A 12,445-nucleotide genomic window follows, 5' to 3' on the forward strand; every position below is an offset into this window, starting at 1 on the left:
AGGTGGCTTCTGTTCAGAGCATGGGCTGTAGGGTGTGTGGCCTTAAGTTGTTGCAGCTTCCAGTCTGTAGAGCACAGGCTCAGTAGTTGTGGTCCATGACTTAGTTGCTCTGAGGCATGTGGGATCTTCCTGGACCAGGGATCAATCCATGTCTCCTGCACTGGAAGGTGGATTCGTTACTACTAAGCCACCAGGGAAGCCCTAGTTTTGGCTCTTGATGTGAAGTCCTGTTTTATAATCTGGTGTTCAGAACAAAAAATCTTATTTGGTACTTCAGAAATTTGAGTAGAAGGAAGTATAAGAAATGTTAGGAAAAAGACTCTGACTCATTCTAACATAGTTCCTGTTTTTTTTTTTTTTTTAATTCCAAAGGTAAATATTTATTATGCTCTCAAGCATATTATTATTATATTATAGTTATATTATATTACATAACAGTTCTATCTACCATGCCATGATATTTCCCTCAATTATCAAGATAGCACAAAAACACAAATTAATAGAACATTGTGAAAAACAAGACATTAAAAGGGGAAAAAGGGCATAGGACTAGTTTCCTTTTTTTTTGATGTGCGATGAAAAGAGGATTTTATTTTATTGCCTTTATTTTTTAATTAATTAATATATTTTAATTGGAGGATAATTACTTTATAGTATTGTGATGGTTTTTGCCATACAATCACATGAGTCAGTCACAGGTATACATGTGTCCTCCCCAATCCTGAACCCATCTCCTTCCCCACCCCATCCCTCTGGGTTGTCCCAGAGTACCGGTTTTGGGTGCCCTGCTTCATGCATCAAACTTTCACTAGCCATCTATTTTACATATGGTAATACATATGTTTCAATGCTATTCTCTCAAATCATCCCACCCTCGCTTTCTCCCGCTGAGTCCAAAAGTCTGTTCTTTACATCTGTGTCTCCTTTGCTGCCCTGAATATATGATCATCAGTACCATCTTTCTAAATTCCATATATATACATTAATATACATTATTTGTCTTTCTGTTTCTGACTTAAGTCAGTCTGTATATTAGGCTCTAGGTTCATGTACTTCATCAGAACTGACTCAAATGCATTCCTTTTTATAGCTGAGTAATATTCCATTGTGTATATGTATCACAGCTTCCTTATCCATCTATCTGCTGATGAACATCTAGGTTGCTTCCATGTCCTGGCTATTGTACAGTGCTGCAGTGAACATTGGGGTGCATGTGTCTCTCTCAATTCTGGTTTCCTCAGGGTGTATGCCCAGCAGTGGGATTGGTGGGTCATATGGCAGTTCTATTTCCAGTTTTTTAAGGAATCTCCACACTGTTCTCCATAGTGTCTATACCAGTTTGCCTTCCACCCAACAGTGTAAGAGGTTTCCCTTTTCTCCACACCCTCTCCAGCATTTACTGTTTGTAGATTTTTGATCATGGCCATTCTGACCAGCATGAGGTGATACCTCACTGTGGTTTTGATTTGCATTTCTCTAATAATGAGTGATATTGAGCATCTTTTCATGGGTTTATTAGCCATCTGTGTGTCTTCTTTAGAGAAACGTCTGTTTTGGTCTTTTGCCCACTTTTTGATTGGGTTGTTCCATTTTTCTGGTATTGAGCTGCATGAGCTACTTGTATATTTTGGAGATTAATTCTTTTTCAGTTGTTTCATTTGCTATTATTTTCTCCCATTCTGAGAGTTGTCATTTCACCTTACTTATAGTTGCCTTTGTTGTGTAAAAGCTTTTAAATTTAATTAGGTCCCATTTGTTTATTTTTGTTTTTATTTCCGTTACTCTGGGAGGTGGATCATGGAGGATCTTGCTGTGATTTATGTTCAAGAGTGTTCTGCCTGTTTTCCTCTAAGAGTTTTATAGTTTCTGGTCTTAGATTTAGGTCTTTAATCCATTTTGAGTTTATTTTTGTGTGTGGTATTATGAAGTGTTCTAGTTTCATTCTTTTACACGTAGTTGACTGGTTTTTCCCAGCCCCACGTGTTGAAGAGACTGTCTTTTCTCCATTGTGTATTTTTGCCTTCTTTTTCAAAGATGAAGTGTCCATAGGTGCATGGATTTAACTCTGAATTTCCTATTTTGTTCCAGTGATCTATATTTCTATCTTTGTGCCAGAACCATACTATCGTGATGACTGTAGCTGTGTAGTATAGCCTAAAGTCAGGAAGATTGATTCCACCAGTTCCATTCCTCTTTCTCAATATTACTTTGGCTATTTAGGGTCTTTTGTATTTCCATAAAAATTCTGAAATTATTTGTTCTAGTTATGTGAAAAATACCATTGGTAGTTTGATAGGGATTGCATTGAATCTATAGATTGCTTTAGGTAGTGTACTTATTTTTACTATATTGATTCTTCCAATTGAAGAACACGGTATATTTCTCCATCTATTTGTGTCATCTTTGATTTATTTCATCAGTGTTTTATTCTGTATACTTGGTCTTTTGTTTCTTTAGGTAAATTTATTCTTGAGTATTTTATTCTTTTCATTGCAATAGTGAATGGGATTGTTTCCTTAATTTCTCTTTCTGAGTTATCATTGTTAGTATATAAGAATGCAGGCAATTTCTGTGTATTAATTTTATTAGAAGTTTCAAACTGGCCTCTGGGAAATATTTCATTGGAATTATATGGGAAAACTCAATTTTTCATCTTTATCCTTACAGACTTCTTTGGTCAATTAAGTGGGTTACATCTGAAAAGGCAGTTTTAAAGAAAATTTGAGTTTTAACAACTAGTAAATTACTATTATGCCCCACATTAAAATTCAGAATCAAAAGATTACTTTTTTCCCAGTAGGTGTTAAATGACTAATGGCATTCAGGTTCTTGCTATTAGTTCAGTTTTTGAGACTGACAAATGTGTGGCACATTTCTTTTAGTTTATTGAAGGAAGACTGAAATGTTTGTACTGGATTTGGTGGATTCTGTGAGATAGTGTCTGGCTTACAATTGGTTTAATCTCTTCTTTGGGTATATGGCTTGCTTAGTTTGGATTTTGTATCAAGAAAGAAATTTAAGATACAGATATTATGTCTGCAAAGTTATTTCAATGAATATAATCATAGGGAGTAGAATAATAGGCATGGCATAAATATGGATTTGAATAAACAATTCTCCAAAGTTAATCGCATTTCTCTTAATTTTTTTTGTTTTCAGACAAATCGTACAGAGATTTTAGAGTATTCATCAGATAGTGAAGAAGATGACGGCTCTGAGAACGTTTTGCTCATTGATTCAGAATCCTCTCACAAATACCACATGGATTTTGGATCAGATGGAAGACAGGTTACAGAGAGACGAAAAAACCTGCGGGTAGAATCTACGGAGACCATTTTGCAGACACCCAAGAAACAGACAAAACTTCCCAAGACTCCAGAGACCATTTTGCAGACACCCAAGAAACAGACAAAACTTCCCAAGACTCCAGAAAGTTCAGCAAAGAGGAAGAAGCTTTTAAGGTTAAATACTTTATAAAACAGTTTTTCTTTTTCTTAAAAAAATCAAATACCTAAAATGTTAATTTAAAAATATCTATTTATATGGGATAGATATTTATAAAATAAAAATATCTATTTATGTGGGAAGGAAGATTTATAGAATAGAATTGTAATTCTGATGAGCAGTTATAGAGTCCTAATTTCTAGAGATGACTTATGGATTTGTTCATCTAAGTTGAACATCCGCTGTTTCAATCATAACCAGCTTATGTAACTGTTTTCCTTGATGGGGATTGGTTGTTTGGGTTTATCAAATTTTATTTAGTAATCATGTTCCAAGTGCTATCTTAGACAGTTAATAAAAGTAAATGACTGTTCTTGTTTTTGAGTGAGTTATATCTAAAGGGGGAAATAGAAATAAAGAGTATTGAGATTGCTTTTGTGATTGTAGTTGGCGAGAGCAAGGATTCACAGGCCTGATACTGGCTGGTGTGTGTGTGAAGAACCACAGAAGCTAGGCTACAGAGGGCCAGCAGAATGTGTGCAGGAGCACAGTAGAGCGTGTAATGCACTAATGAAGAACACTGTGGGTGTGTACTTCACAGAGGGCAAGTACAGCACACCCCAAGGAGAGCCCAGTGATGGTGTTAGTGTTGGGTCAGTGGGGGAGGAGGCAAGGAGCTTGAGTTCTGGAGAGCAGTGTCGCCTCTGCTCGAAGCTGCAGTTCAAAGCAGGAGAGGGGCGGGGACCTTAGGGCACACGTTTGATCAGGCTTGATTGGGATCCAGTGTCTATGGCAAAACCAATACAGTATTGTAAAGTTAAAAATAAAATGTATATAAAAGAGATCCCAGAGGAAAAATGTGAGATGAGTTAGAAAATAATAGAGAAGACCCAGTGGAGACAGAGAGGTTAGGAATAATCGCTGTCCATGTCCAGGGATGGAAATGGGAGAAGGAGACCTGTTTTGAATAAAGGAGCAGAGGGGAGACAAGAAGGATGTGACTGATCCAGTGCGATGGATAGAGTCTGGTGATCTGTCGATGCCTGTTCACTGTTGTTGTTGTTGTTTTTGACATAAAGTAAGACAGAATGCCTCATGCCCAGAGTGAAGAAGTTATTAAATACCCTTAAATGAGAATGATGTCGTAGTCTATTGAGAAAACAGGAAAGGAATCTAATTAAAGGGATTCAAATGTCCTTTGCTCATGACTGAAGCAACTCCAGCAATATGCAAATAGTTGATTTCTTCTTGTGATTTCTAAGTGATAACTGAGAGATGTCTGTTTTGTGGTTATTCTTTCAGAGTTACTGTGTTGAAATACTAAGAGTGTGGTTGGTGTGATTAGGGCTGTCTGTCTCAGGCATCAGACTGGAAGACTCTCTGTTGACACTAGGAGGAGCTTTACTGAAATTCCTGAAGGCCCATGGTTGCTGCCCGGAGCAGGTTTGCTGACCTGGTTCGGAAGCAGGGGAAAATCTCTTAACTAGTTGTCTAGTAATGATGAAGAAAGACTTGTTGAAGTGAACTTTTATGAAAATGCTGCAGATACAGACATCTTGATAATCCTCACAGGAAAGGGTCATGAGCCGTTGTCACAGAAGTTCAGCCGGGGATGGGGTGGGGGGCAGTCTGTGGAAAATGAAACTGCAATGAAGAAAAAGGCGGGTGTGAGTTATAGGTTTCCACTATGTAGCACAAATAAAATATTTATAAATGCGATTAAAAGGATTTTTTTCTTTTTTTTAAACCTCATAAGGACTAGCTAGCAAGGATCGAGTTAAGTAGTTGGCATTTCAAGGCTGGAGAACATTGGCCCTCTCTCCTTGTGATTTGTCCAACAGGGAAATGTTAATTCAGCCTCTTTGGGCCTTCTTCCTTGTTTATTTATTTTTAAAAATTTATTTATTTATTTATTTATGGTTGTACTGGGTCCTGTTGCTCCACGTGGGCTCTCTCTACTTGCATGGAGTGCGGGCTACTCTTGGTCGTGGTGCACAGGCTTCTTGTTGCAGTGGCTTCTCTTGTCGTGGAGCACGGGCTCTAGGAGCACTGTCCTCGGCAGTTGCGGCCTGTGGGCCCTGGAGTGTGGGTACAGTAGGTGTGGTGCACGGGCTTGGCTGTTCCTTGGCATGTGGAATCTTCCCGGGCCAGGGATCAAACCCATGTCCCCTATGTTGGGAAGTGGGCTCTTATCCACTGAGCCACAAGGGAAGTCCTATTTTTATTTTTGTTGATGCATGGCACTGTTTGAGGCATAACTAATGAAAGTCAATCTAGCATTGCTTTGATATTTTAGTTAGGTTGTCAATAATAAGGCCATATTTCACCAGTCTTACGGTCAGGTGTTTTTTTTTTTTTTTTTTTTTTTTTTTTTTTTTTTTTTGCACTGCTTGCTATATTTGACAGAAAGCAAAACTTGAAGATATTGTATAGTACGTTTATTTAAATTATTTTCTCTTTACCTGATTTCTTCACCTGGTAGAGTGTATTAAAAGTATGTAGTGATTCTTTTTCTGGAAATTAGTTAGAATGTTTTTCAATCTTTCTCTTTTTCACTTCACATTTTGTAGAAATGTTTAGCCTTGTTGAATTGATGCCAGTAATCTTTTCAGATATGGTACCAATCTATTTTTGGTACCAATTATTTTATATAAAAGATAATTGGACTGTCTTAACTTGCCTGTGAAATCCCATGGATGGAGGAGCCTGGTGTGCTACACTCCATGGGGTCGCAAAGAGTCTGACACGACTGAGCGACTTCACTTTCACTTTTCACTTTCATGCATTGGAGACGGAAATGGCAACCCACTCCACTGTTCTTGCCTGAAGCATTCCAGGGACGGGGGAGCCTGATGGACTGCCATCTGTGGGGTCGCACAGAGTTGGACACGACTCATGTGACTTAGCAGCAGCAGCAGCAACTTGTTTAGTGAATTTATGAGATCCTCACCATAGACCCCACCCTGGCTCAGCAACATGCAATTTGCATGTTGGAGCAGAGAATTTCGATCCAGTATGTAGCACTTCAACTTCTAAAACTTTCACTGGAAGGACTAGCCCCCCAAACACCTGGCTCTAAAAGCCAAAAGGTCTTGTGTCTATGAGACCCACCAGACTCTCAGTTCAGTCGCTCAGTTTTGTTCAATGCTTTGCAACCCCATGAACTGCAGCATGCCAGGCTTCCCTGTCCATCACCAACTCCCAGAGCCTACTCAATCTCATGTACATCCAGTTGGTCATGCCACCAGACTTTTGCAAACAGAGATATAGTTCTTAATGAACTTACCAAGACTCCCTGTGGCTATTCCTCTAGGGCTCAGCCCACAGTGAGCTGACAAAAACATCTCCCATTCTTTCTCCCAAAGAGGCCTATTTGCATATTATAAAAGCTGTTGCCTGAGGGTCAGTTCAGTTCAATTGCTCAGTGTCCAACTCTTTGTGACCCCGTGGACTGCAGCATGCCAGGCTTCCCTGTCCATCTCCAGCTCCTAGAGCTTGCTCAAACTCATGTCCATCGAATTGGTCATGCCATCCAATCATCTCATCCTCTGTCATTTTCTTCTCCTGCCTTCAATCTTTCCCAGCATCAGGGTCTTTCCCAATGAGTCAGTTCTCCACATCAGGTGGCCAAAGTATTGGAGTTTCAGCTTCAGCATCAGTCCTTCCAATGAATATTCAGGACTGATTTCCTTTAGGATGGACTGGTTTGATCTCCTTGCAGTCAAAGGGGCTCTCAAGACTCTTCTCCAACACCACAGTTCAAAAGCATTAATTCTTCTGTGTTCAGCTTTCTTTATAGTCCAGCTCTCACATCTGTACATGACTACTGGAAAAACCATAACTTTGAGTAGATGGACCTTTGTTGGCAAAGTAATGTCTCTACTTTTTAATATGCTGTCTACCTACAAGACCTTCTAGACCTAACACCCCCTAAAAAATGTCCTTTTTATCATAGGGGACTGGAATGCAAAAGTAGGAAGTCAAGAAATACCTGGAGTAACAGGCAAATTTGGCCTTGGAGTACAAAACGAAGTAGGGCAAAGGCTAACAGAGTTTTGCCAAGAGAATGCACTGGCCATAGCAAACACTTTCTTCCAACAACACAAGAGAAGACGCTACACATGGACATCACCAGATGGTCAATACCAAAATCAGATTGATTATATTCTTTGCAGCCAAAGATGGAGAAGCTCTATACAGTCAGCAAAAACAAGACCAGGAGCTGACTGTGGCTCAGACCATGAACTCCTTATTGCCAAATTCAGACTTGAAGAAAGTAGGGAAAACCACTAGACCATTCAGGTGTGACCTAAATCAAATCCCTTATGATTATACAGTGGAAGTGACAAATAGATTCAAGGGATTAGATCTGATAGACTGAGTGTCTAAAGAACTATGGATGGAGGTTTGTGACATTGTACAGGAGGCAGTGATCAAGAGCATCCCCAAGAAAAATAAATGTAAAAAGGCAAAATGGTTGTCTGAGGAGACCTTGCAAATAGCTGAGAAAAGAAGAGAAGTGAAAGGCAAAGGGAAATATACCCATTTGAATGCAGAGTTACGGAGAATAGCAAGGAGAGATAAGAAAGCCTTCCTCAACGACCAATACAAAGAAATAGAGAAAAACAATAAAATGGGAAAGACTAGAAATCTCTTCAAGAAAATTAGACATACCAAGGGAACATTTCATGCAAAGATGGGCACCATAAAGGACAGAAATGGTATGGACCTAACAGAAGCAGAAGATATTAAGAGGAGGTGGCAAGAATAAACAGAAGAGCTATACAAAAAACAGCTTTATGACCCAGATAGCCATGATGGTATGATCACTCACCTAGAGCCAGACATACTGGAATCCGAATCAAGTAGGCCTTAGGAAGCATCACTATGGACAAAGCTGGTGGAAGTGATGGAATTCCAGTTGAACTATTTCAAATCCTAAAAGATGATGCTGTGAAAGTGCTGTACTCAATATGCCAGCAAATTTGAAAAACTCACCAGTGGCCACAGGACTGGAAAAGGTCAGTTTTCATTCCAGTCCCAAAGAAAGTGAAGTCATTCAGTCATGTCTGACTCTTTGCGACCCCGTAAACTGTAGCCTACCAGGCTCCTCTGTCCATGGGATTTTCCAGGCAATAGTACTGGAGTGGATTGCCATTTCCTTCTCTAGGGGATCTTTCCAACCCAGGGCTCGAACCCTGGTCTCCCGCATTGTAGACAGACGCTTTGCCAAAGAATGCTCAAACTACTGCACAGTTACCTGAGGATCAGGTTCTAATTTATCACACATCTAGGCTGCTGACTGCCATTCTCCTTGGATACATGGGAGGCCAACAGGTGCCGTCTTCTCACTCTCTCTCCACATCGCTGTGGGTTGATGATGTCTCCTAGAAGAGGCTTGTGCACATGTCTGGCATTTTAGCTTTTGTGACTGCTACCCAGAGGACATACCTTGATTGCCTGTGTCTGATGGCCAGCAGGACTGGTGTTTACGGATTGAGCAGGACAGTAGCAAATAAAGAAGCAGTTCTTATCTGGCTATCCCCAAAGGGCTCAACACAGAGGGAGTGCACGAAATTGCCCAGCTCCCTGTATTTCCCTGCAGAAGTTTACTTGTGTTCTTTAAAAGTTGTTGACTGAGATTCTGCCTGTGGGGCACTGATGGGTCTTGGCACACTCTCACTTCCAGGAACCACTGAGAACAAAGAAGACATCTTGGATGTTCACATAAGTTTGCGAGAACCAAGAACTCAGGCCTGGCTGAACAATAAGGTTGTTCTCCTAAACACACAGAGTCAAGCAAAATGAAAAAATAAGAGAAATACATTAAAAAAAAGAAAACAATAGAAAACTCTGGAAACAGACCTTAGTGAAAGAGGCATAAATGATTTGCCTGAAAAGAGTTCAAAAATAATAGTCCTAAGGATGCTCACTGAGGTCAAGAGAATAATGCAATAGCAAAGTGAAAATTTTAAGAGATAGAAGATATAAGAATGTACCAAATAGAAGTCACAAAGCTGAAGAATGCAATAATTTCATTGAAAACCTGAGTGGAGGGTTTCAACAGCAGGGTAGATCCAGTGGAAGAATGAATCTGTGAACTCAAAAACAGGGCAGGAGAATTCATCCAAACAGAGAACCAAAAAGAGAGAGGAATGAAAAAGACTGAAGATATCTTCAGGGACTTGAGATACCATCAAGTGAGCCAGTATTTCATTGTAGGGGTCTCAGAAGGAGAAGAGAGAAGCAGGCAGAAAGTTCATTCAAAGAAGTAATGCCTGAAACTTACCTATGATGGGTAAAGAAACAAACATCTAGATCCAGGAAGTCTAGAAAATTCCTAGTAAGTTGAATCCAAACAGACCCATGTCAAAACATATGATGAAATTATCAAAAGTTAAGGTAGATCATTGTAAAAACAGCAAGGGAACATCAGTGTCTTATGTACCAGGAAACCCAAGTAAAACTATGAGTAGATTTTTAGCACAGCATTGGCAAACAAGAAGTGTGTGGCATGATATATCTAGTGTGCTGAAAAGGGAAAAAATGCCAACGTAGAATACTGTACCCAGCAAAGTTGTCCTTCAGAGTTGAACAAGAGATGAAGCAGAAAAATTGAAGAAGTACATCTATTACACTAATCTAGCCTTACAATAGAAGAAGGCAATGGAGTACTCCAGTACTCTTGCCTGGGAAATCTGATAGATGGAGCAGCCTGGTAGGCTACAGTCCATAGCGTCGCGAAGAGTCAGACACAACCAAGCAACTTCACTTTCACTTTTCACTTTCATGAACTGGAGAAGGAAATGGCAACCCACTCCAGTGTTCTTGCCTGGAGAATCCCAGGGATGGGAGCCTGGTGGGCCGCCGTCTATAGGGTCGCAGAGAGTTGGACACGACTGACGTGACTTAGCAGCAGCAGCAACCTTACAGTAAGTGCTAAGGGAGTTCCTCAAACTGAAAAGAGGGATGTTAAAGGTAATGGGAAACATGTCAGAATAAATCTCACTGGTAAATGTAAATATATCGTTATATTCACAATATTCTAATTCTGTTATGGTGGTGAGTAAATCACCTCTAAATATAGTATGAAAAAAAATTAAAGACAAAAATATTTAAAATTACTGCAATTACAGTGCTTTGTTCAGAGAAGGTGATGGCACCCCACTCCAGTACTCTTGCCTGGAAAATCCCATGGACGGAGAAGCCTGGAAGGCTGCAGTCCATGGGGTTACTGAGGGTCAGACACGACTGAGCGACTTCACTTTCACTTTTCACTTTCATGCATTGGAGAAGGAAATGGAAACTCACTCCAGTGTTCTTGCCTGGAGAATTCCAGGGACAGGGGAGCCTGATGGGCTGCCGTCTATGGGGTCACACAGAGTCGGACGTGACTGAAGCGACTAGCAGCAGTAGCAGCAGTACAGTGCTTTGTTACAGGATACATAAGATAAAAGCATGTAAGTTGTACCATCAAAAACATAAAATGTCAGAGTGGGATAAAGTAAATGTATAGAATTCTAGTAAGCATTTGAACCTAAGTTGTTATCAGCTTCAAGTAGACTGCTTTAAATACCAGACGTATTATATAGCCTCATGGTAACCACAGAGTGAAAAACCTATAATAGATAACAAAGTTAAAGAGAAAGGAATCAAAACATACCATAGGGAAAAATCAACAAATTGAAATGAAAGGAACAAAGAGAAGACAAAAGGGAACAAAGGGTTACAAAAAACCGGAAAGCAATGAACAAAATGGTGACAATAAATCCATATTTATCAATAACTACTTTTGGTGTAAATGGACTAAATTCTCCAATCAAAAGACAAAGAGTAGCTGAATGGATTTTTTGAAGACAAGTCCAACCAAATGCCACTTGTAAGAAACTTCACCTTTAAGTAGAGAGAAACAGACTGAACGTGAAGGGGTGGAAAAAAATATTCCATGAAAATGGAAACCTAAAGAAAGAGGGGTAGCTCTACTTATATCATACTGTATAGGCTTTGAGCCCGGAACTATAATGAGGCAAGGGAAATTATTTCATAATGATGAAGTCAGCAGTGCATGAACAACCTAACTGCACTTCAAAGAATCATATAAAGAAGAACAACTAGGCCCAAAGTTAGTAGAAGAAATAGTAAAAATCAGTAGGGAAATATATGATATAGATTGAAAAGACAATTGAAAAGATTAGTGGAAATGATTAATGTTGTTTTGAAAAACTAAACAAAATAGACACACACTTACCTAGATACAACAACAAGAGAAAAATCTCAAAACTGGAACTAAGAAGGGAGTCATTATAAGTAATACCATATAAATAGAAAAAATTATGATAGGTACTATAAACAATTATATACCAACAAATTGGACAACCTAGAAGAAATGGATAAATCCTAGCAACATTCGACCTACCAAGACTGAATCAAGATAAAATTAAGAATTTGAATGGAGGAACTACTAGTGAGATTGAAAGAAAGTGCGAGTTCCTCAGTCCTGTCTGACTCTTTTCAACCCCACCATCCTTAGCCCACCAGGCTCCTCTGTCCATGGAATTTCCCAGGCAATACTGGAGTGGGTTGCTATTCCCTTCTCCAGGGGATCTTCCCTTCCCGGGGATCAAATCTGGGTCTCCTGCACTGCAGTCAGATTCTTTACCATCAGTAATCAAAAACCTCACAACAAAGAAAAATCCAGCAACAGATGGCTTCACTATTTAATTCTGTCTCATAGTCAATAAAGAATTAATGCCAATATTTTTCAAACTCTTTCCAAGGACAGAAAAGGAGGGAACAACTGCAAACTCATTTTACATGGCCCTGATACGGAAATCAGACAAGGACACCTGAAGAAAAGAAAATTATAGATCAATATCCCTAATGAACATGGACACAGAAATCCTTAATAAAAGTATTGGCAAATCAGGTTCAACAATATATTAAAAGGATTATGTACCATGATCAATTGGGATTGAGTCTAGAGATTCAAGGATTGTTCACC

At 39.4% G+C, this 12,445-nt stretch overlaps 1 protein-coding gene across 3 annotated transcripts in view; it reads left to right on the plus strand.

The window, feature by feature from the left end:
* Nucleotides 1-12,445, plus strand: part of SPIDR (scaffold protein involved in DNA repair) — a 279,388-nt gene that overhangs the window by 95,271 nt on the left and 171,672 nt on the right. For all 3 annotated transcript variants that reach the window (XM_025265438.3, XM_044928779.2, XM_044928780.2), the window contains exon 6: nucleotides 3,160-3,461. In XM_025265438.3, the coding sequence (XP_025121223.3) occupies nucleotides 3,160-3,461 (302 nt within the window). The remainder of the gene's footprint in view (nucleotides 1-3,159; nucleotides 3,462-12,445) is intronic.

Source organism: Bubalus bubalis, chromosome 15, assembly GCF_019923935.1.
Source record: "Bubalus bubalis isolate 160015118507 breed Murrah chromosome 15, NDDB_SH_1, whole genome shotgun sequence".
NCBI classification, from domain to species: Eukaryota; Metazoa; Chordata; class Mammalia; order Artiodactyla; family Bovidae; genus Bubalus; species Bubalus bubalis.